At 42.5% G+C, this 24013-nt stretch overlaps 1 protein-coding gene across 1 annotated transcript in view; it reads left to right on the top strand.

Annotated features, from left to right (window-relative positions):
- ANKFN1 (ankyrin repeat and fibronectin type III domain containing 1) overlaps positions 1-24013 on the top strand; it is a 322582-nt gene that overhangs the window by 181319 nt on the left and 117250 nt on the right. The window contains exons 5-7 of the mRNA XM_025851318.2: positions 2597-2807; positions 15753-15947; positions 17713-17826. Coding sequence (XP_025707103.2) covers positions 2597-2807; positions 15753-15947; positions 17713-17826 — 520 coding nt within the window. The remainder of the gene's footprint in view (positions 1-2596; positions 2808-15752; positions 15948-17712; positions 17827-24013) is intronic.

Raw genomic sequence — 24013 nt, 5'->3', positions numbered from 1 at the left:
TCTGTGCTGTGAACTGAAACTTGAGTGAATGTGAGAGTTTCCCTTTCTTTTTCTTAATTTCTTGCCCTTTCTTTTCTCTTAGTTTTTCTTTCTGTAATGTATCAAAGGAACAACAACAAAATGGCAGTTTCAAAAATAGGGAGCATGAATTAAGTAGGCTTTTTGAGAGCTCCAGTGTTCATTCAGATACCAAATGAACAATGAACGTTTCATTTACTTATTTATAATGTATGGCCCATATGCTTTTCCAGAGGCATTCAAAACAGAATCTAGGCAAAAAAATGTGTCTGTGCTATATAATGGGAAATAAAGTGATAGAGATAAAGGGAGTGAATGAGCAAGGAAAGAAGAGAGGAAGGAAGGAGTGAAAAAAAAGACTAGAGAAAAGAGAAATAGATATACGAAAATCCTAAGCAAATATAGTACCTAAAACTTACCATGACATTTCTCTCTGAGCTCCTAGTCAGCCAAAGCAGAGAAGGAAGTCCAGTTGGTTATAGCATCCCATTAGCTGATAACTGAAAGTCTACCAGAAGAAATGAGTGTTTTCCTGTTGCTGAGTCCTCTCGTCTTTATAAGATGCCACAGTGAATTGTGTGATAGAGAAGGAAGGTCAATATTGGTGATGTTACGGACATTGTCATAGAGTAGTTTCTGATACCGACCCTGGGTAAGAGCTGAGGGCATAATATTACAATGCTCGGCAGGGGCATTTCTGCAGGGGGTAATGGCCCCACTTGTTTGAGCTTAACACAGAAATGAGCCCAAGCCTTTCCAGAGAGAAGCATGCTAGGGTTTGCCAACAAAAGCATGGAGGAGGAAATGACTCAAGAGTGAGAGCAAATATGGCACATGAGAAATTAGGCATACTAAGAATCACAGACAAATACACAACTGTGGACAGGGCTGCAAGCTAACTTTGTTCTCTCTGTTTTCTCATTTGTTGTCTCATTTCCAGCTCATCTTCTGGGAGGGTTCAGTTGCTGAGTTACGGCCTCAGCAGCAGAGGCTCTTGGATTGGCAGACTGTAGACAGAACCCTTCTGCATTCAGCAGGCTCTCCTGTAGCGAAGACAGCTGCATACCAAAAATAGTTCTACCCCTTGGGGCCCCATTGTCAAAACGTGTATTTGCATACTAGCACTGTATTTCCCTCAAATTTCAATCACGTGTCATGTGCTCAGTTAGGCCGACCTGCAGCCTTCGATGGAGATAATTGATTTTTGGTGATACTAAAAATAAACCCTGCCAACCTAAATATTTGCTCACTGAAGACCTTGCACAGTTCAATCAGGCGAGCCCTGTGCTATGTCAGGACCAATGGTATGTCAACATTTTTAAAGAGCAAACAATTCCTGGAGAAGATACCAGATAGATGTGTAAATAGTGTATGTGTTGCCCTTCTCCCATGAGCTACAGAAATACATATTTGAGAGAATTCCAGAGCTTTTCTCCTTTGTTTACTATTAATCTCTGATAGAACTTTTCAATGTAACTCTATTGTCCTTAGCTGTTATTTTTCTATGGGTGATTTTTATCCTATGAATATTCAACTTTTGGCCTTCTCAGCACAGTTGGCTACCCAGCCACTGAAACCCTAGCTGGACACCACCTCTTGAGGCCTTCCCTTGAGGGCTCAGAACTGCCAGGTGTTCAGTGGTTGGAGCATTGGGCTGAGAAGGTGCAGAGGTTAGTACAGAGGAGTCTAGGAGCTGGGGAGCCGGCCTGTAGGCAGTGAGAGCTATTCGAGAGCTGCAGAAAGGAAAGGGTATGTAACATTATCAACTTTAGTGGTATTATTCTTGTGTCAGTATGGAGCACGGGCTGGAGGACACTAGGACCAGCAACAGGCAGGTCCCTGCCATCATCCAGGCAAGGGATGACAGTGGTCTGGGTCTGAGTGATAGTAGGGACGTGGGGATGGGGAAGGGATGGGATGAGTCGGAGGGAAAGCATGCTGTCAATTGCAAGCCAGTCATCATTTCAGCGACCTGTGCTGCATTATCTATACCAGATTTTCCTGAACTGTGTTCTATAGAACACTATTCCAGGGGCAGTTAAAACAAATGCAATTTAAAAAAAAAAAAAAAAAAGAAAGCAAAAACATGTTCTCTGAACAAATATTTAAAACAGGTCATATTTCCCATCTGTTGGAGAGTCATAACTGCATAACTGCATGTTAGAATTATTAAAGACTCTGAGAGGTCTTACAGTAAAATAATGCAATAACCCAGCTTAATCCAGTGTGCACCAAATTTATATGACTGCATGCTACGTTCTTCATAGAACACCTCATAATGACCTATCAGACAGTCACCTCATAATGACCTTATCAGACAGTATTGCGCAAAAGACGGGTTTGAGGAAAGCCGATGTTTGCTCTTCTCTGTAGACCAGCCATGCTGTACTGTATGGTCTCAGTGCATCTAAATACACAGATCCATTCAGTGCCCATTAGAAAGATGGAGGGAGGGTCCAGCTGTGTTTAACAACTGCAGTTGTAAGTGGGGAGCAGTCACTGACGTCAGAACAGCTAAGCCACAAAGGCAAGCTGGCAAATGGAAGTGTGCTCACCTGCTTGTGTTCTTGCCCTCCAGAACTTCCAGGGCAATGAAGCCATGTTCGAAGCGGTCGAACAACAGGACATAGATGCCGTGCAGATCCTCCTGTATCAGTACACACCGGAAGAACTAGATCTCAACACACCCAACAGCGAGGGGCTGACGCCTCTAGATATCGCCATCATGACCAACAATGTGCCCATCGCCAGGATTCTTCTGAGGATGGGGGCCCGGGAAAGTCCACACTGTGAGTAAACCTGGGAAGAAAACCATGTGCTGTTAAGACTAGACCCAGCTTCATGCCACTGAAATAGCCATTGCTGACATTTAGAGCAGAACAGTTGACGAAGACAGGCTCCGAATGCCTTTACATGTTTTAATGGACTTTCACGCAAATAGTGACAGTGTTTAACCAGTCTAGGCATCAAGTTACATTCTAAACAGAATACACTGAGTGGAGCTGAACAGGAACCTGGAAAGAACTTCCTCCTAAGAATTTAACCCAAGTTTTAAAATATGTGAAACACACCAAGTGAGGCTATAGAATAGGAATGTAGAAAAAGTTTAAGTGTGTGTGTGTTAGTGTCTTGTGTCCACAGGCAAGATGGTAGCTTCATTCAATCACTCATTCATTCAACAAACGCTGAGGACAGGGCACTGTTCTAGGTACCAGGAATGCCATGGTGAGCAAGATAAACTCCCTGTTATCATAGAATTTAGACCCTAGTGCAGGAGACTTCCAATAAGCAAGTAAATAGATTAATTAAATTATAAACTCAAATAATGATGAATGCTATGAAGAAAATAAAGTGAGTGGCTAGAGATTGATGGAGTGGGGACTATTCTAAATAGGTTGGGCGAGAAAAGCTTCTCTGATATAATAACGTTTGAGCCTGGTCCTACGTGATAGCAAGGAATGAGCCATGAGGAGATACGGGGTCAAACTCTAGGCAGAGTGAACGGCAATAGAAAGGTGTCGAGGCAGGCAGGAATGAGATTGCATGTTTGATGGCCACAGCACGTCAGCCAGGAGGAGAGTGATAGCAGAGGAAGATCATTCCGGCTCTCACACCCATGACAAGATGCTCACTTTGACTGTAAATGGGATGGAGAGACAGCAGAGCTGCTGAAACCGATGAATGACATATTCTGCTTTACATTTTAAAAGATCGCTACTGTGCTCCATGGCGAATAGACAGTGGTGGGGCCACTGTGGAACTGGGAAGGCCAGTTGGGAGGCCAGGAGACAGACACAGTGGCTTGGACTGGCACAGTAGTGACATTGATGGTGAGCAGGGGTGGAATTCTGGATGTATTTTTTGAACAGCTTCATTGAGAGATAATTCCCATGCATGTAATTCATCCATTTCACGTGTACAGTTCAGTGGTTTTTGGTATATGCACCATGTGCAACCATGACCACAGTCATTTTTAGACCATTTTCATTACTCATACCCTCTCACTCCCCACCCACCCCACCCCCCACTCTTCCTAGCAGGCAGACACTAATCTACTTCCTCTTCCTATAGATTGCCCATTCAGGACATTGCATGTAAGTGGAATCATATAATGTGTGGTCTTTTGGGACTGGCTTCTTTCTGGATGTATTCTGAAGTAAAGCTGATAGTACTTTGCCAAAGGGAGCTGCTCTGGGGCCGATGGCAGAGCCAGCCCAGGAGCGGACAGGACAAAGTCGTGGAGCCCTCAGCTAATGCCAGGCACTATTCTGAGCACTTTACAGGCATTCACTCCTTTAAGCCTCACGGCAACATTCTGAGGTAGGCACTCGCATTCCCCTTGGTGCAAACTCTCTGACCCAATGACCACAATGGCTCTGAGCCACAGTTTTTATGTTTCCTAAAAGAAAAAAGTAAACTCATCAAACTGTTACTTTCACTAATACTGATTCACTTACTTCCAAGTGGTGAGACCCAGAAGGCTGAAAGAGAAGCAAGCAAATATATAATTAGAGGCCACATCTCTGCTCCTAAATTTCATAAACCCCCACCACCCAAAGACTAGGTACAGAGGCAGATCCTTGTATCAGAAAACTCTTTATTTTAAAAATGCTGAGCTCACCACATTCATGTCAAACAGAGTGAGGATTTGGGTTCAGTAGGGTTGGGGCTTTGCAGTAAGAGCTCCATCGTCAAAGTGCCGCTTCTTTCTAATGGAACGGGAGGCTCGGAGGGGTGGGCAAATAGAGATGGAAGAAACCGAAAAGTCTTTGCTACCTTCCAACTTACGTTGCAATAATGTCTGCCCCAAAGATCCAGCGAGAGAGTGGTGGGGAGAGAATCAGAGGGTCTGAACACAGAGAATGCAGACTGAGCCCCATTCTATAGGAACAAGGAAACCATTCATCCAGATGTTGCCTGCACTGGGCTGGATGAAACATTAGTCCCACTTACCTGAGACGCTACAAAGAACTCTGCATTTTCCGTGAAACCAGTGAGACTCCCAATCTCCCCAAGTCCCCTTGTGCATAATTAAATCTCCATAAAAGAACCTGCGTCCTAAATAATCTAGTTAAACCAAAAGCAAATTCATTCAAAAGGTCCCTGGTTTGTCTCATTCCCTCTGGCATGATAACCACAATCATCATGACAAAGTTGTAAAGGAAGATGAGAGCTAAACCCAGGTTTTAGCCTCCGGGAAATATGACACCTAAGTCACCTTGGCCACCCAAGAAGTCAAGGAGATTGTACCCTGTATAGACTCCCACATGTGTAAAGGTGGCAAAGGAATAGTGTTTGAGGAGCTGTGAAGCATTATCTCTGATTTTTACAGTAGCACAGGTTCTGAGAGGTTAAGTAACTAAAGGTCACACATCTGGCAAGTGAATAGGGATGTCAAGTACTCAAACCCAGGTCTGTGGGACACCCATGCCTGGGACCCTTCTATGCAGACTTACTGTCTTTCCAAATAATCAGTACGGAGGACTGTGGCTGCTGGGCCCTTGCATCTTTCCCTTTGTGCCATTTGCTAAAATCCTCTGGTGTGTGTCTTTGTTCTCTTCTATACACTAAGGTGCCATGCCTGTTGGAGAGAGGCACAATAGAAAAGCACAATCTGTTTTCGGGGATTTTTAATTCACTTTTATATATCAAGTACAAAAGGAAGAGAATTGCTTCTGTGCATGAGTGTGAGCAAGCCCAGGAAAAAAACCGTGGTCCGCCAGCCAGAACCAGATAAGCAAACACCTGCTGCAAATCGCTCCCCAGAAGTTGCAGAGGCAGGATATAAGAGAAGAAAACTAACAGTGAGGCCTTAAGTCCACAGAGCGTTTGACACGTTGTGAGAATCCTTTTGCTTGCATCACCTCCTTTGGTCCTCACAACTGGCCTGTAAAATGGGAGTCCCTTTCCTCATTCTGCTCAATGAAGAAACCGGAATAAGGAAAGTCAGATATTTCACCCAATGCTACAAAGCCAGGAAGTGGTCGAACTACGACTTGAACCCAGATCCTCTATAATGCTTTGGTATTTGTGTAAAAGCGTTAGCACGCTCCCTGTCACACCTCATTCTTCCCTTCCCTGACTCTCCGTTGCTTCCTCTTCTCATACCAGTCAAGTTTTTCAAAGCAACGAGCGGAGTTTCTAATAGGGTGAATTTTCTGTCTTCCTTTCCCCTGGGTGTTCCCTTCTGAAAACCAGCTCGATACTCTTTTCACGCTGCCGACCAAGAATCCCAGCACAACTCAGAAGCAAGTCCTCTGTGATCCACCATGGTTCATTGCAGGAATCGCAAAGACACAGATGAGTTTAGGGACTTAACTCTAAACCATTGGTCAGGCGTGTCTTCCAGTCTTTAGTCCCTGAATCACAATGCTATCTCGAGGTGTTCCTTACAAATAGGGCTTGAAACTCAACCAGGTACTCTTTCCTTACTCCTAGGGAAAGTTCCAGAAGTGGCCACCAGAACTTGCACACTGCCCCAAGGTTAAATGTATGCAGAACCCCGCCTGCTCATTAGATCCATCTACTTGTGTTTATTCGGCGACTTTTTTCTGTTCTTCCCACCTTTAGGCAAGCAGCAAAATAATACTCATTCCTTCTAAAAGACAGTATCAGCCATTATGAAAGTAGAATCCCAAGTACTTCCCCTCGGACTGGTGTGTTGAGCTCAGGAAACTGGCAGAGACTCTGAAAGGACTGGAGCTGGGACAGCTAATGTAGGGACACCCAGGGGCTCTGCATTTCATGGTTCCAGCCAGTCAGTATCCCAGTTGCCGTGACTCCTGCTCAATGGGACAAATGCTATCTGAGAAAGACTTATCTCCCTTAGTGAAAGTCCCCAGTCATAGGCCCTTCCCTTATTCTGACTAACTCCTGTCCTGCCGCCACTCTCCAATCCCAGTTCAGTGGTCTCCAGGAGGAATGTGCTGAGTCATCAATGAGCCCCTTGCCTCTCTGTGGCTGCTATTTATTTGGGATCATCTAGGGTCTATAAATAGTAATCATAAAGAAATGAGTTCTTTTTGGATACCTACCATGTGCAAATCTGGTCACTCGTGGATTTTGTCTGTCTTTCAAGCCCAGTACCTGACACATAGTAGGTGCTCAGAAATTTTCAGGTGAAATTTTGAATGCCCCTGTGTTAGGCTGCTGGGAATTACAGGTATTGAATTCAGGCACATAGACACACATATGAGTTACATGCATAGTGTATACACAATGTGTGGGAAATACCTGTAAGTCTTTCAGTAATTTATACCTGGGAGTACCTCTGGCCATTGTCACGTTGTTATTTTCCAGGTACTGTTGTAGAATTTGGTTGTAAATGGAGCCTGACTGTTCAGTTTTACACCGTTGAATAATGTGGACCAGTAAGAATGATGGAATGCTCTTCATCTTTAGTCTCTCAGCCCTTTCTAGAGCCTTGGTCTCCCTTCTCTGCAGACCCTCCCTGTGTTTCTCTGTGAACTCACTCACTTTCTCTCGGGTATTGCCTCTGGAACTAGGAGATGTCGCCAGCCTTAGTTGTGTGTGGTTACTTCATGAAGCGCAATTGCCGAGCAGCTGCCGTGCAAGTGTGGTGCAGACGCCAGTGTTAGAATTCTGGCCGACTTGTCAGGATGCACCGCTAGTTTCTGCAGTAGTCGAGGGATCGTGTTGGTGCTGGGACCAGTTCAGGGCACGTCTAAGAGGTGTGACTATAAACTAATGAGCCTGGCTTTATATAAACAAACACCCCAGAAAGTCTACAATCCAAACAAATGTTATCCTTTAACACGGTCCTCATGGGAGACCCCACACTTGCTCCGACAGAGCTGCCATTGCTCTAAACACTTTTGGATTTGTCCTCAGAGCCAGTTTATGAGAAAATCTGACTCGTTGCTTAGAGTCACACCTGATTTTTGTTCCAAAACAGCATTGCCCAGCGTCATCACCCTCCGTGTTCACCAGACTTGGCTTCAAGTGATTTAGAGAGGTTTCCTGAAATCAAATCCAGCCTCAAAGGACAAAGATTTGCAACCATTAAGAATATGTAAAGAACAAGCTTTGGGCAGGTCTCCAGAATGAGTCCCCAGGTATTTTTGTTTGCTTCATTAAAATAGGTGTACAGATCCTCACTCGCCCTGACTTACAGACGGGCTCCTGGAGCCTCATCCCCCACTGCTCCCCCCTCACGCATGGTACACCAGCCCGACCAGCTTCCCTCCCATCCCATGAACACGCCGCACTCACTCTCTTCTCAGAGGGCCTCTGTCCTAGCTGTTCTTTGTGCGGGGAGTGCTCGGAGGCTTTCGGTCATGATCATTCCCTGGCCAGCTCCTTCCTAACGTTTCCACGTAAATGTCACATCTTCAGGTGAGGCTTTCTCTAGCCATCAGGTCCAAAGTCACTTTCTAATCAATCACTCTATTTTAATGTTCTGTATAGTAGTTATCACTATATATTTTTCATTTTATTTGTTTATTTTCCATCTCTCCTGCATTAGAATGTAAGCTCCACAGAGCAGGACCTGTCTGTCTCATTCATTTCGGTATCCCCCGCAAACAGTAGACACTCAGTAAATATTTGTTGAATTGAATGAATCCCAAGGCTACTTCTTTTGAAGGATATGACTATATTATTTCTTTTGAAGGGAGTAATTTTACTAAATACTGAGTGAATTGATCTTTTTTTATATTTCCAAACAATTATTTAGACATCAGGTGGCTACAGCCTAAGGTCTACTCACCTGCTTCTCAGGAGTTAATTGTCCTTTCATTTTCTTTTTTTAATTTTTAAATATTCATGCAACACAGAATATATTCTCCTTGTAAAAAATGAAAACATTATAGATAAAGTTAGAAGATACCTTTGACAACCCACCCAAACCGTCCTTGTGCCATGCACACGCTCACAATCCAGGCCCCCATCCCTAAGTTCCCCCAGCATAACGGTTGCTATCACCTCCAGGCTTGACTGAGCTAGGGGATCCACTTCAACCTTACTCAGAGTGACTGTTGGCAAGAGACTTCCGTTCCTTCCTGCGTGGGCCTCTCCAGAGGGCCGCTCCCTGACGTGACCGTTAGCTCCCGCCAATGCAAATGATCTGAGAGAGAGACCAAGGTAGAAGCAACAGTGTCTTTTATGACCTAATCTCAGGAAGGATATATTCTCATTTCCTGCCGAATGTTGTTGATCACACAGGCCAACTCTGGCACAGTGTGGTCGGGTGTGACTACTATGAGACAGAGATCATCGGGGGCTCGCCTGGAGTTGAGGATTAAATGTAATAATAACAGCTTTAAACTATTTTCCTGGCACATTGTAAATGGTCAGAAAATTGTTAGTCAATATAAATATCAAAAACAATGTAAAACAATCCAAGAGTTTCTGGTAAAGAATTTAAATATTTTACCCATCTGTTTGCATTTTTAAAACACTGCACTAAAAAAACTAAAGCACTTTTTAACATTTGTGGAATTTTATGTTCTAAAACTGCACTGTCCAACACAGGAGCCACCAGCCACATGTGACAATTGAGTATCTGAAAGGCGTCCAGTCCAAATTAAAATGTGTTCTTAATGTAAAACGACCCTGAATTTTCAAGGCTTAAGTACAATAAAATATATTTTAGTGTATTATATATATTATATATATATTTTTTATATGTTTATTTTATATATAATATATATACTATCTCAATAATTTTACATTGATTACATGTTGAGATGATAATATTTTGGATCTGCAGAGTTAACTAAGATAGATGATTAAAGTTAATACCACTTTTTTCTTTTCACTTTTTCATTTTATTTTTTTTTCAAATTTTTATTTAAATTCTAGTTAGTTAACATATAGTGTAATGTTGGTTTCAGGAGTAGAATATAGCAATTCATCACTTGCAAATAACAACCAGTGTTCAACACAACAAGCGCCTTCCTTAATACCCATCACCCATTTAGCCCATCCCCCGCCCACCTCCCTCCAGCAACCCTCAGTACTTTTTTCTTTTCTTTCTTTTTTAATGTCACTGCTAGAAAATTTTAAACAATGTGGCTTACACTGTATTTCTATTAGACAGCAGCAAAGGTATTGGCAGAAGATAGGATTATCTTCTTTCATACTTAAGCCATGACATCATTTGGTGATCTGCTTTGGATTTTCTAAATAATTTCCTCAAGGGTTTTCATACAAGCTTGTTTTAGAAATGTCCATTGGCCCTTTGGACTTTGGGAAACTTAGGATGGAAGTCTCTCTCTGTGTCATTGGCTCTGGCTTCTTAAAGAACCACAATTACAACTTGAACTATATAATATGGACTTTGTGAATCCACATTCTGTTAGACAGTAGCAGGGAAGAACATTCCAGAGCCCCATGTCCAGGGCATAATGAGCTCTAGGAGGAGAAAACACCATAGTAATTAAAATGAAACATTTCATCTCTAAATCTCTAGAACTTTTTGGAGCTACATTCTCAAAGTCCCTGGGAAAACCTGAAATTAAGACAACAGGTTGAGACCTGAGGGAGCCAGAGTGAATTCTGACTCTGGAACCTCAGCAGAACAGGTAAATTGAAACGGAGGTTTTGAGCTTTTCTGGTATGAGAGTTTTTGAATTAAAAAACACTTAATTTTTGGACTCCTCTATAGTATTTCTTTTGATGTTCCTACCTGAAAATAAGGCAGTTGTGAGGTTGTTAGAAGGTTGTCCCTTATGATCAGCAAAGATGAATTTTATTAACTGCTCTTCCTGGTTGCCCAGAGGACATTGGCTTACAATTCAAGGTTTATACCTAAGTGACCTTTTTTTCTTCTCTGAAATAACAGATAGGGTTGAAACTGACACCACTTAGTATATAATATATTTCTGACTGGTAGTTGGGACAGAAGATTTTTACCTGGGGGCAAGAGGGCTTTTTTTTGTTTTTGTTTTTGTTTTAATGGAAGGACATAGAGCTATTTTATAAAACAAGTATTTGATTTATTTTTGTGTGCCTCTAAAAACTGTAACACAGACCAATGAGTGTAACAATAATACAAAACCCCACTGCTGAGAGCCATTTGTGTAAAGATTATCACAAACCTACCGCAGCTGTGAGACAGCTTTACTGTGCTACTTTTCAGATGAGACAGTTGGGTTCAAGATGGCAGCATAACTGGTGAGAATCACACATTCATAACGGGCAGTGCTTGATCTAGATCGATAACCTAAAGCCCTTTTACCACTGTACCTCCAGTTTGGAAATAAGAGGAGAGCAGATTTCAGCTCAGGATCAGGAAACTTTTTAAAATTAAATTACACTCTTTTAAATTAAAACTGAAAGTGAGAATGGATAGGGCCGCCTTGGTGAGCAGCAAGTTCCCCTCCTGGAGGAAATCGTATAGGGCCAAGGGTGTTATAAGAAGAATCATCTAAGACTGCTTCTAAGTCTCCTTCAGACGTTGAGACTAAAAGGATTGTCTTCTACCTTCTTTTCTCATCAATAAATTAAAAAAAAAAAGAAAAGAAAAATGCTAGTAACAATAAAAAGTTGTTGCTGAGTTGCAAAATGCCGTATCATTAGTAATAGGCAAATGTATTCGTTTTTTCCAAGCAAATCAAATGAATTATTCCCTAAAACTTTCAGTTAAGAATTAAAATTAGTTTACATTTTACCCTCGTTACATTTTCAATCTCTAAGCAATTATCAACCAGGCCCAAACTCACCAATTGCAGGGCAAGGCGAAATTAAGAAATAGTACGTAGTAGGCGCTCCGTAGGTTAGAGTCTGATGGTGAGGAAAAAGCATTCAGTCCGATCATTATTTATCTCAGGATTTAAACAGTAACCGTAATTGTATTCTTTGAACACCAAGTTCCCGCCCCACCCCCACCCCCACCTCGTAGTTAATTAGCTGGGCAGGTCTTAGAACAAATACCCACTCAGACACTGGGTGGTAGAAATGCTGTTGATAATTAAACACCACAATAGCATGGGGCCTATTTCAGGAGCAGCCGAGTGGTCTTGCCCCAGCCGGCCGGCTCACCACACGCTCACAGACCCTCTATTGTGCTGGCCATGGCTGCTCAGAGGGGTAGTTGCTTGTCTGGAGAAGGAGCCAACTGCAGTAAGAGAGAAAAGACCAGACCTTGCAAACAGATTGGAAATTCTGCACTCAAGAGGAAAATATCCCGAGTATGGAAGTAAAAGGGGAAGGGAACCAAGAGAAAGAGAAGTGGCTGGGCAGGAGAACCAGTCACATGATAGACATAGCCATTCTAGTTTCTCTGTCCAACCAGCCACCCAAAATGAGCTCACCAGCCTCGGGACAAATCGATAGCAATTAGAAAATTGCAATTCATAAATACGGGGTTAATTTGCATTCCATTTGGTTTAGAGGAAGTTCCCCGGGTTCTTTAAGGTTTTTAAGAAAATCTTGGAAAATAATCTCCCCTACTTGGGTCTCAGTTTCTTCATCTTTATAACAGGTGAGTTAAAAAAAATAATAATAAAATAAGGGGGTTAAAATGTTCTCATTCTAGGGTGGCAAAAATAGGAAGGGGACTCTCAGAATAGTGTGCAAGGTGTCAAAAAGCCTAAACTTCCCACCATCACTCAAGATAAAATGAAACAGTCTAATATAATCATCATATTGCTTCTGCTTAAAATATATTAACTCACTTTGCTAGGTTGCTTATCTCATACTGAACAGATGTGACTCTTGGCAGTTATATAGGTCATTAATAATAGGGAGAAAAATGATTACTTTATAAGTCAGCTGATTTGGTAGTCGATAAAGAAAATCTTTCAAAAGAGAGTGTTTTATTAAGCTATTAAAAAATCCATAGGAAAAAAAATAATAAACATTTTGCTGGGTGAAATGGTTGGAAACCAATGGCTCAGTTAGTGTTTCTTCTACTTGTCCATGGAATTACCTCTAGCAACAGAGGCAAGTGAGTGTGTTCTCAGGGGTACCTGGGGACTTAGCCTGGAAAAAAAAAAGGAGGGGGGGCAGATTTCTATAAAGTTCCTCTTTTCTTTTTTTTTTTTTAAGCTTTCAATTTTGGGGAAAATTTTCCATTCTCCACCAAAAGTGTTTGTTTTGATTTCTAAATAATATGCTTTCACCAAAATCTGTATGGAGAAACTGATGCCCCAGGAAGATGCCCATATTCATTCTGTGGCTCCAGAGATGCCCACTGCACCTCCCCCCAACCACCACCAGCATATTATGTTGGTGTTTAGGCATCCCAGTTTGAGAAGCACAGGGATCGAGATGATCTTGGAAGATTCACCTGGCTATAAAATTGAATAGGTTTCCCCTTAGCCTCTGAAGAGGCAACATGCTTTACCTTAAAGATGTAGAATCCCTTCACCACTACAACGCAAACAGCGTCAAGGCCACAGCCTCGGAGGAAAGGGAAAGGGTAGAAACAAAGCACGTTGTGCTAAGGAAAGCAGGAAAAATTTCAGGGGGAGCCAAGCATAGCTCAGGAGAAGCTGTCCATCTGAAATGCCACCTGGAATTCACACCAGTAATAACTGTTGTGGATATAAAAATTAATAGGGGGGATTTCATAGTATTAGAAAAATTTATTTTTATAAATCATGTGTCTATCACCCAAGTGTTGACGCATGCATGCAATTCAAACATCAGGCTTACAATAAAAAGCTCACTGAATGACTTAGCAAGGACAATTCCCCCATTTTCTCTATAATTTGGAGTGGGAGAAGGAGGGGGGCCATGGGTAGAGGGTGCAGTTACTGGGTCAATTAATCAACCTGAGAACTGTGACACAAACCCTGACGCCTAACCTATGTCTAAAAATACACAAATGTATACGAATTTGTTTTCAACTGTCAATGCCTATATTTAGGACCTTCCCAGCAAGGCTATAATGAGACTGTGTTTGAGGCCTTCAGTCATAGCAGACTCTACCATTAATCTGAAGTTAGTTAAATTAACAGCATTTAGTACTGACTTGTCAATCTCACTGCTCCAGGAAATTGCACCTTGAGGCTACTAATATTGCCAATTTTTCCACTGGAGTATGCGCCCGCGTGTGTGTATGTGTATTTTTTTTCTCCAGAGCCTCCGTGTTCATACGCCATCATTGCTTCCCTACGTCCACAGCACTTATATTATCATTTATTCTGGCCTCCTTTAGCCTTCCCGGGGGATTCTGCATAGTGTAGCTGCTCAGTGAAAGAGTTTTTTAGCTTTATATTTATTTGTTTATTTTTCTGTCATGGCTCATGACTGAGGCTTTAAAAAAAGTGTGACGGTATTCAGAGTACATGATTGACTGCTACAGCAACATTCATTAACCATGAGAAATCTGTAGCAAAACACAGTCCTGAGTGTTCTAAACAGCAACTTGAAAAAGAAAGAAAAAAAGAAAGAAAAAGAAAGAAAAAAGACTCGACTAATTTTTCATTGACCTCATCTGTAAATAAATTGAGACTGATGGTGAGCAGGGGCAATAATAAATTAGTATTCATTTCCTGTAATTAATGCAAACATGCCTATGAACACAGAGAATATGAATATATAACCACCTAATTTCCATTTCAGAATGCACCTAACAAATTTTCACTTATCTTCGTAATATTTTCCCCCCTTAATTAGAAGAATGAAATGTTTGGATTTCTTTCCCACCCCCCCGGGGGGAATACTGGTTTGGTCACACAGAGTGTCAACCACACGTTGGTGACAGAGCAGCAGAGCTTGATTCTGGTCTGTGCTGTTCTTTGCATGGTTCCCTTCCACACGCCCGTGCTGAGGCTGTTGCCCCCTTACCACTAACCAGGGAGGGCTCCTCCCAAGTGACTGAGGGACCGCCGAGGCAGCCCTCCAATATATAGGAGCCATGAGGAAACCCCAAGAAGCAGCTTCCCAACCTGACACACGACTGTGAAGCATTCTGTCACTGTCACAAACGTTCACTCGCACAAGGGTGTGGTCAGGTGAACCAGCACGATGTGAATTTCGTGGAGATGCCAAGTATGGAGTAAAACAGAAATATCAAACTATCTAATCTGTCAGCAAGAGGAGTAGTTGAACTTGCTGTTGTTGAGAATGGGCATCTCCAGAGACCATTCATTCCTTCCTTTAGATCACGATCAGAGATGGAATTGATAGATCATAGTCTGATCACACCCAGTCATCAGAACTCACTAGCGTAACTATGGCAGTGGGAGTGGGACACTTCATCAGCAATAAATAAATTGGTTAATTACAACAGAATTACGCCACTAAGACGTTTGTACAGAAATGTCTGTGAGCTGGGCAGACATGATAAGAGCAGAACGTTCGAATCAGATTCTACCAAAAAAAAGCCCAAACAACTTCAACGGAATGCAGCTTGCCTCGTGGATGCCTTTTCCTACGACCTTCCTAGCCCTACAGAGCTTTTGGCCCTAAGTGTTTGTCTTTGTAAAGATCATGGAAACAACTGTGTGCAATCTGGGTGAGGAGTGGTCCTCATGGGTACTTGATGGTGGAATTCTAATGAACTGTGCTAGGCAGCTATTTGGGGTGCATATGACAAGAGAGCCCCAGAGCAATGAAAGTATCTTAAATTGATGGACTTACCATTTAAGCTAGTTGTCAATGTCACCACTTAGACCCTGTCAGGATAAGTCAGTTAATAAGGAACACAGATCCCACTTACCCCGGAGCATTTTTTAAACCCCAGAGTCAACTCTTAACTCCCATACCCACGAAGCAGCGTTTCCCCAGAAAGAGAAAGGAGTCACCCATGTGTTTCCCTGCAGTTGTCAGCCTGGAAAGCCGAGCAATGCACCTCGCCACACTGGTGCAGGAAGCCCAGCAGAGGGTGAGTGAACTGTCCGCCCAGGTGGAGAACGAAGGACCCAGTCTGGACAACACAGAGAAAGAGAAACAGCTGAAAGCTTGGGAGTGGAGGTGTCAGCTCTACAGACGCATGAGGACGGGCTTCGAGCACGCCAGTGAGTATAAGCAGAGGGCTTCTGCATTTAACTAGAAGCCAGGTTGGTTGGAGACAGCCAGGCCTTCTTTTACTGATTTTTTTTTCAACTCTGCTCCTGGGTCATGGATGGCCGTTGTCAGCCTATTTGGAGTGAGGGCTCTGGGCAGCTGTAAAAGGATCTTTTGTCTTGCTTGATTTTCTGGCTCCCGATAGGTTCTCTGACCACAGCCATGAGACTTCAGTGCTGCTGGCCTCTCTCCACAGTGTCACACTCATCTAGCACTTTCCACCCGATACGCCCTAATGCCTAATAACCTGGATGGTCTGATACCCTAAGTGGCTATATTTTGGGATGGGGAGGTGGAAAATATTTGTTTGCCTATTTGTCCAGTTTCTGCCTCCAACACAAGTTTAAGTTGTTTTCAACTCTGCTGCATTTTTTTATAGAGAGCTTATATAAAGCGACCTTTGGTTAATACAGGCCACAGAGGATAGTCAGTCAGCCCCTGAATTATGCTTTGTCTGCACTTCCATTCTCTTCGTCGATTCTTTTTGTTAGTTTTAAGAAAAGCCTTGCTTCTGGATAATGCTCATTAGCACTGGAAGGTCCCTAATATAAAAAAGTATCAATTTCAAACTTGGGAAATATTAAAATCTTGTTCCAAAAGCAGATCTTATTTAAACAACAATTTAAAAAACTGGACTTGAGAATTTAAATATAAGGGAAAGATCAGTTCATTCGTTTGGAAATATCTGCCTCTGCTTTGTGCTATAGATAAAGACCGAAGGCAGTGAAAATCTTGTTCTCTGAAGCAGTTCTGTATACTAAGGATTTAATCTAAGCCTAATCCTTTCTCTTAAAGCAAACAGCTTAAGCAACATTAATGAAAGTTTGCTTTCAAAATTAACAGTCTCTTCAACAATGCTGATACATGGGTTTTTTTATTTAAAAAAAGAGAGACATTCAGCAATTGTTTTAATAAATGCATTTGCAATTGTGCCTCATTTAGGACAGATTACTACTAGAAGCAGTCATAGTTTTAGACTTACTGCCATTTGGGGGGTAATTTTCTAAATCACAAAACACCTTCTGGGTGTTAAGGAACACCTAGAACTATCAGGAGTCCTTTAAAAACCGAGGTTAATGGGCATGGCATTGGTCCGTGAATTCTTTCTCAGAAAACGTTCCTTGATCTAATAGGAGGCCGCATGAGAGAAGGCAGGTCGGCATCCTACCCCGGGAAGAGCCCCGGGGGTCAGCATCCGAAGCCACGGGCCTTTGTCCTAGTTGTGTCTTTGCTGTGTCCTTGAACAAGTAGTGTGGCCTCTTTGGACGGCAGGTTCCTCATCCTAAATGGGCACATGCTCTACTTGCCTTTTCTACCCCACAGGGTTGCAAAAAGGCTCCAGTGAAATGATTTCCATGGAAGTACTTTATGAAACGTAACAGCCTCTGTCAACAGCCTTTTCCTGCTATGGCACTTTCTGGCCTGCTCTCCGCTGGTCCAGGCCAATCTCCTGTTGTGTTTCCAGAATACTTTGGGAAGGCTTAACTGGTATTATTTACCCCTTCAGAAGATGTTCTGATGCTCAAATAAGACCACGATGGCAACAAATAAAGACCATTGAGACTTCTGATGAAAATGTTCAAAAGCAAAAGCTATTAGGCTCTACAAACAAATGTTTCCATAGTGTGTGTTTCAGGGTATCCTTTGAAGAGGCAGGAACATTGTCTAAAAAGGATTTGCAATGTTAAGATCCTTACGTTTTTCCTTCCGTCCCAGGAGCCCCCGAGGTGCCAGCCGGCGCCTGTCTCGTGGTGACCGGCAGCACCACGCTCACCGTCAGCTTTCAGGAGCCTCTTAGTGTCAACGCCGCAGCAGTAACCAGATACAAAGGTACCGGACTCCAGGTTTTTGTTTCACTGCTTTTTCTCAAAAAACAATCCATTGTTTGGGGATCAGCTGTGCGTTTTGTATGTTTGTTTTTCCTGCTGATAGGATTTTTTCTATCCCATGTACTTTTTGAGTTGAAATATTTCCATAGGCCCTCATGTACAGAGCAAAAGTTAATAAGTCACAGAAAGGATGGACCACAGGACCAGGCTGTCATTATTCCAAGGCCCTCCAAAATATTATTAACTCCCAACTTCTTGTTGGAAAGGGCCTGTTTTGTGCATAGTATAGGGTTGAGGACAGCACTAAGTAGGGCACATGGAAGAATCAGCCTCGATCCAAGGAGCTCGGAGAGTGGGATATCACACATACTAAGTAGCGGGGCATATGAATTGATACCTGTAATAGCAGGTAACTAGGGTTAAGGATTAAAAAAAAAAAAACAAATAAGGGACATCGGGGGTCAGAAAAGAAAGAGGGAGGTAACATGATAGGATCAGAAAAGCCCCAAGGTGCAGGTGGCACTTGGCTTTCAAGGATGGCTAGGATTTGGACCAGAAGATGCTGAGGAGAAGTAACGTCCAAGTGGAGAGAACGGTGGGCACAGTTGATACCTATGAAGCAAGAACACACTCGGACAGGCAGAAGACAGCGAGGGAACCGTGGCTCCAGCGGAGGTGAGGGGTCAGGAGAAGGCACAGTGAAATATAAGAGCAGAGAGAGAAATGAGGGCAGGAGGCAGGGGCCCACCAAGCCTTAAATTCAAAATTAAGGAGTTTCGACATTGTTTGATGAGCTGTGCAGAACACTGAATAAGGCAGGACAGGATCAGAGGTAGACGGTGAAAGATTTGGGTCACAAGACTGTGTACGATGTACCGGCAGAGATATGGGCCAGGAACAGGGAGGTGAGTCAGGCAGCTAGCCAGGAGAAACCATGACAGCCTGATGTGGTAGAGGAGACAGACAGCAGAGTGACACTGTGATGAGAACAGCCAAGGCTACGGAGCGCCTACTGTACACCAGGCACCGTGTCAAGCCATCCTCTGTACTAACTCCGTGTCATCTTCACAACAACCCTAGAATTGGGCAGTTAGGATTTCCACTTTGTGGACGAGAGGACTAAGGCATTGAGGTTAAGGAATTTGCCTGAAGACACAAAGCAGAGCCAGAAGTATCACATTATGTGGATTCTCGAATGTGGTGGACAAAAAAGAGCGAAATCGATTTTCCTGACTCAGGAGGACATATGGAAGTAGCTGGAACAGTCCTAAAACCTGGTAAAGTCTTCCATGCATATATTCCAAGATGCCAGCCCACAAGGCAGAAGTCCTATGTCCATGTAGTGTATGAGCCTCCTGCCTCCTTCCCAGGGCCTATTTCCCGGGAGAGTCTTCTAGGTCTGCAAAAATTACTCTGCCCACACCCTGTAGTTTTCTGAGGTACTTGGAGTTTTCCAGGTAACTCCACTCTGTTTGTGCTACCTTAGGTAAGGCAGCCTAGAGTTGGTTACCACTTTGGGTTTTCTGTATCAAAGAGAAGGCAGCCTGAGGGTACTAGTGACAAAAGACAAATGGAGCCACCAGGGTGGCCTCCCACAGCCATCCTTCGAAACAGTTCTGATACTTTTTCTTGGTTGTCTGCTCTGCCAAGACGTCCTGAAATTCAGAGCTAGTGTTTTCAGGCAGTGTCAGACTTGGACATTTTCCTCTCTCTCTCCCTCTCTCCAGCTCAGGGTTGTGATGAAGGGTTTCATCAGTGCCGCCAAACTCGACATTTTCTTCTTACATTTGATTAGTGAGCTATCGGGAGCTAATTTATCCAGACTGTCAGCTATTTAATACTCAACTATCATGCCAGCAAATTCTATCAGCATTCACATATTAACACGTCTCATCTCAGGAGACTTGCATTTGGGTGGGGTTGAAACGAAAGCCACAAGTGGGTTCTGTTAGTGACTGGAGGGGATTAATTAAACATTATAAATAGAATTGTCTGTTGCATTATGGAGTAGGTTTCCTTGTGTTAATCTATAAGGTCATAAATTGAGTCCTTAACGTGACCACCCTCAGGGGTTATTAAAACAGCTGACTGCCTACTGTACCCAGAGACAGCAGGACAGTTTTTAATTCAGAGTTGAAATAATTATTTAATCATGGAAATATTAGCAAAATTACCCTGGAACAAGGCTAATTATTTTGTTTGCTTTAAAAAAGAAGAAACAATCGAGAAATCCACAGAATGAAATGTCAGTTATCTAACTGGTTAGAGGGAAGGCTTAACCCTACAGTATTTAGGATTTGGAAAACATCTCAAACTGCTCTCCAGAATTTCTGGGTTCATAAAACCTCAAGCCTGTTTTGACAACTGGATCTTCCCCCTTCATACCGAAGCCTGTGTTTCAAAGAAAATCTGAATCCTTCCGTTCCTCACATGTGTACACTCAACTCATCAACATGTCCCGATTTTTTTAAGAGTTTGTTGATATCCAGAAATCTTTTTAAGAGCATCTCTTTATAAGCCCTCTTCAGGCCCAGAGGCCACGCGCCAGGCCAGTTGCCACCTCAACTTGGACATTAAAGGCATCAGTTTCAGTTTAAAACCCAGAAACAGTTTTGAGTAAGACCCACTGGAGTTTTCTGCCTGCATCTTCCCTAAATGCAGGAAAATGGGGCTAAGAGAGTGACTGTTTTAGGTGTTTCTTCCTTGGATTCAAAGAGCGCTGGCATCTTTTGGTCCCATCTCACCAATTTCCATGGCTTACAGAGCCAAACTAGAGTTATTTCAAATGCTTTAATGCTTTGGACACTTGCCAGAACTTCATTCCGCATCCTCCCCCGCCGAACCCCCCCGCCCCGCCTTGGGTAACCTGTCTGCAGCTCCGGCAGAGGATAAGTCATTTCTCTGCAGCCCCAGAGCAGAGAACATTTTCATAAAAGTGATTTTGTTGCTCTTTGCGGGGTTGGAAATTGAAAGGACAAAGTATCCTCTAACGGATGAAGTGCGGCATCTGTTTTCCATCCACAGGATGAATTCTTTTCTATCTTTATTTTAAAAGCAGGGCTTGACATGGTCACCCTTCGGGGTTTGCCAATGATGAGATGCTCCAGTAGCTGCCCAGTGGGTGTGGGCAGTATGCTGGTTTGGGTGGTGCCCTTCCCCATCTCTTCTCACCTTGTTCTCTAACAGATTAGAAGCCACCACCCTAATTCCTTCCTACAAAGGCTTGTAATAGCAAAATATTTAACTGTTCTTCATTTGATGGCATTCTCTAAAAGAAAAAAAAAAATTGAAAAGCATTTCTCCTTGCAGAGATTGCCAGGGGCTGGTAGTGGATCTGCTCCTGCAAAGACCAGGTGGTACTTCTGCCAACCACCACCCCCAACTTCTTCCCCAGAAAGAAAGGAGGCCGAAGAATTCCAGAGAGATGTCCAGGGGCACTGCAGCTTCTAGGAGGGAGAGTCCACCATTTGTCCATGAAAATCCTCGGGGTCAACAATTTGTAATAATAGTGTGAACTTGACTATGACTTAATCATTTGGGCCATCTTTTCACAAGACTTAAGAAAAACCTGACTTCGTGGGGCTTGGGTGCACACTGCTTAGTATTTATATTATTTTTATGCCTTCTATTATTTTTCCCTCCTACACCTTGTAATTAGAAAGAGAAAAGTATGTTGCATTAGAGACTATAATTCTTTTCCATGTTTAATTAATTGAAGAATTAGTCTGATCCTAGGCATGAGGTAGCTACCGTCATCACTAGATTGAAGTGATTCAGTTTCACAAAACAAAAGGATTTATCATTTTAGTTAGCCTGTTTGGGCGGGCGTTGAGGCCAAAAGTTTACAGATGAGAAGCAATGAGGAGAGGCAGAAGATGTTATGTCCAAGGGACAGGAAACTCAGTGGGTTAACATTTTTTGCATGCAAGTAAAAATATGGAAATAAGTTCAGCAACTAAATGTATGATGAGGAAAAGCAGCAGGTCCAGTGAGAGCAAGAGAATGGCAACACTACTCAAGTTCTTTCTTCTAAGCTGCCACAGGCTTTATAGGCCAGTTTTTGGTTCCTCCCCTGGTTGCTGAGCTGTCAGGATCCAGCCAGTTGACTCTTCCACCATCTTGTGAACCACCTTAAAACCCTTCTCCAGTACAGTATGTTGTAAAGAATAGCCTTTTTGCATTTTCTTCATTTAGGAAAGTTTTTAACCCTCAAACAATACAGTACAGGTTATATAAAAGACAAAGTAAAAGATTTACCCTTCCCCCAGTGTCCCATCCCTGTCACAAAACTAATCTGTTAGGAGTTCCATGTATGTCCTTACAAATCCTTTCTTGATGCACGTACCCACATGTATAAGCACACAGATGTATAGGTTTGTTTGTGTGCTAAAAATAATCACACTGTCTAATCCTACAACTAGATTTATTTTAAGATTTTATTTATTTATTTGAAAAAGAGAGCGAGAGCACAGAAGGAGGGTGAGAGGGAGAAGCAGACTCCACGCTGAGTGGAGAGCCCCATGCAGAACTCGATCCCAGAACCCTGAGATCACCACCCAAGCCGAAGGCAGACACTTAACCGACTGAGCCACCCAGGCGCCCCTAGATTTATTTTTAATTCAGCAATATATCCTAATCATTCTTCCACTGATAGACATAGGTTGTTTCCTTTTTTTTTTTCCTATTATATAATACTGCAATCCTTGTATGTGTCTCTGTTTTACTTGGGCCAATATTTTCTTCTGGGATTATTAACTAGAAATGGAAAAGTTTATGCAGTCCCATTCTTTGTCTCACTCACCTGTCTATAGCCATTGTTAACCTTAAAAATAAAACCATCAAAAAAACAGCAAACAAACAAAAAACCCTCAGTCATTTCACCAGAGGGGGGAAAAAAGGGGGAGAGGGGTTATTTAGCAACGGCAGAGTTGCAGCTCATGCAAGTCGGTATAAGCAAGCTACAACAAGTCTAGGGAACAAAGGAGAACATCCTTCAAAGAGGAAAGGGGGCAGTTGGGTGGGGCTGTTATAAAACAAAGTCTATTGGAGTAAACTAGGAGTTTGAAGTATAGTGGCTTTCCACTGGTTGAGTTGTGAGGTCTCTGATTGGCTGTGCTGTTGCTGGGGCAAGAGAAAAACCTTTCTTCCTGCTTGGGGAATAAAGTAGTAGGTAAAGTACTATGGACATTCAAGGTACGTCTCTTCCTGTTGGGTCATTGACAATGAGTGGTAGGGTGTAAGGGCTCCCCCTCCTGGCCTCCCCAATCCATTTTAAATGGTGTTTCCTTTTATTAATTTTCACACCATATAGTAACTTTATAGTACATTTTAACATCTGGTAGGGCAAGTCCCTCCCCATGGTAATCTTTTTCAAAATGTCACAGTTGTTTGCACACATGTTCTCCTCCAAATGAATTTTAGAATTGGTTTGTCAAGTTTAATTTTCAAAATTGTACTGGGGTAGCATCATATTCCTAAATTAATTTGGAGAGAATCTTTCCATCCAAGAACGGTCTTCCTAATCAAGTTGAATTTTACGTATTCAGGAAAGTTTCATAATTTTCCTATATGGGCCTTCTACGCTTACTGTTAAGTTTCACGGGGCGGGAGGAGTCTATTTAACAGGTTTGATGGCTATTATGAATGACTCTCTTTTCAAGATATATTCTCTAATTGGCTAGTTGTGGGACAATAGAAGAGCAAGTGCTAGTTCAAAAGAAATCTTTAGTTGGTTGCTTTGCTGAACTCAGTACTGGTGAGGGTTTTTTTTTTTTTCTTTAGTAGATTGTCTTGCATCTTACGATTTTTTTTTCACACCATCTTTAAGTAAGGATCATTTTGTCCTTCCTTTCTAGTACTTCTTATTCCTTCTCAGATCTCACTTCGTTAACTAGAGTCAATGTGGTTTCTAGTTCCCAGGACATTGTGTATAGTGAGACAGTAGATGTCCTTCTCTCTTACCTGCTTTTGTCAACGTGCATCTAATATTTTACCATTAAGTGTGACATCTAGGATAGGCTTCTGGTAGGTAACCTTTACCAAATTAAGGAGGTTCCATGTGGATTATGATGAATGATATAGCATTGAACATAATTTTTAAATCTCCACTGTGATCATGGTCCCTTTAGTATTTCAAAAGTCTTTCAGAATTGTTGAACATCATTTATCTATTTTATTGGTTTGTTTGA

The sequence above is a fragment of the Callorhinus ursinus genome, unplaced genomic scaffold, assembly GCF_003265705.2.
Source record: "Callorhinus ursinus isolate GAN/ISIS: 27379988/994484 unplaced genomic scaffold, GSC_fseal_2.0 scaffold34, whole genome shotgun sequence".
In the NCBI taxonomy this organism is placed as follows: domain Eukaryota; kingdom Metazoa; phylum Chordata; class Mammalia; order Carnivora; family Otariidae; genus Callorhinus; species Callorhinus ursinus.
The sequence above is the reverse complement of the archived record's forward strand: the minus strand, read 5'-3'. Positions and strand labels throughout refer to the sequence as shown.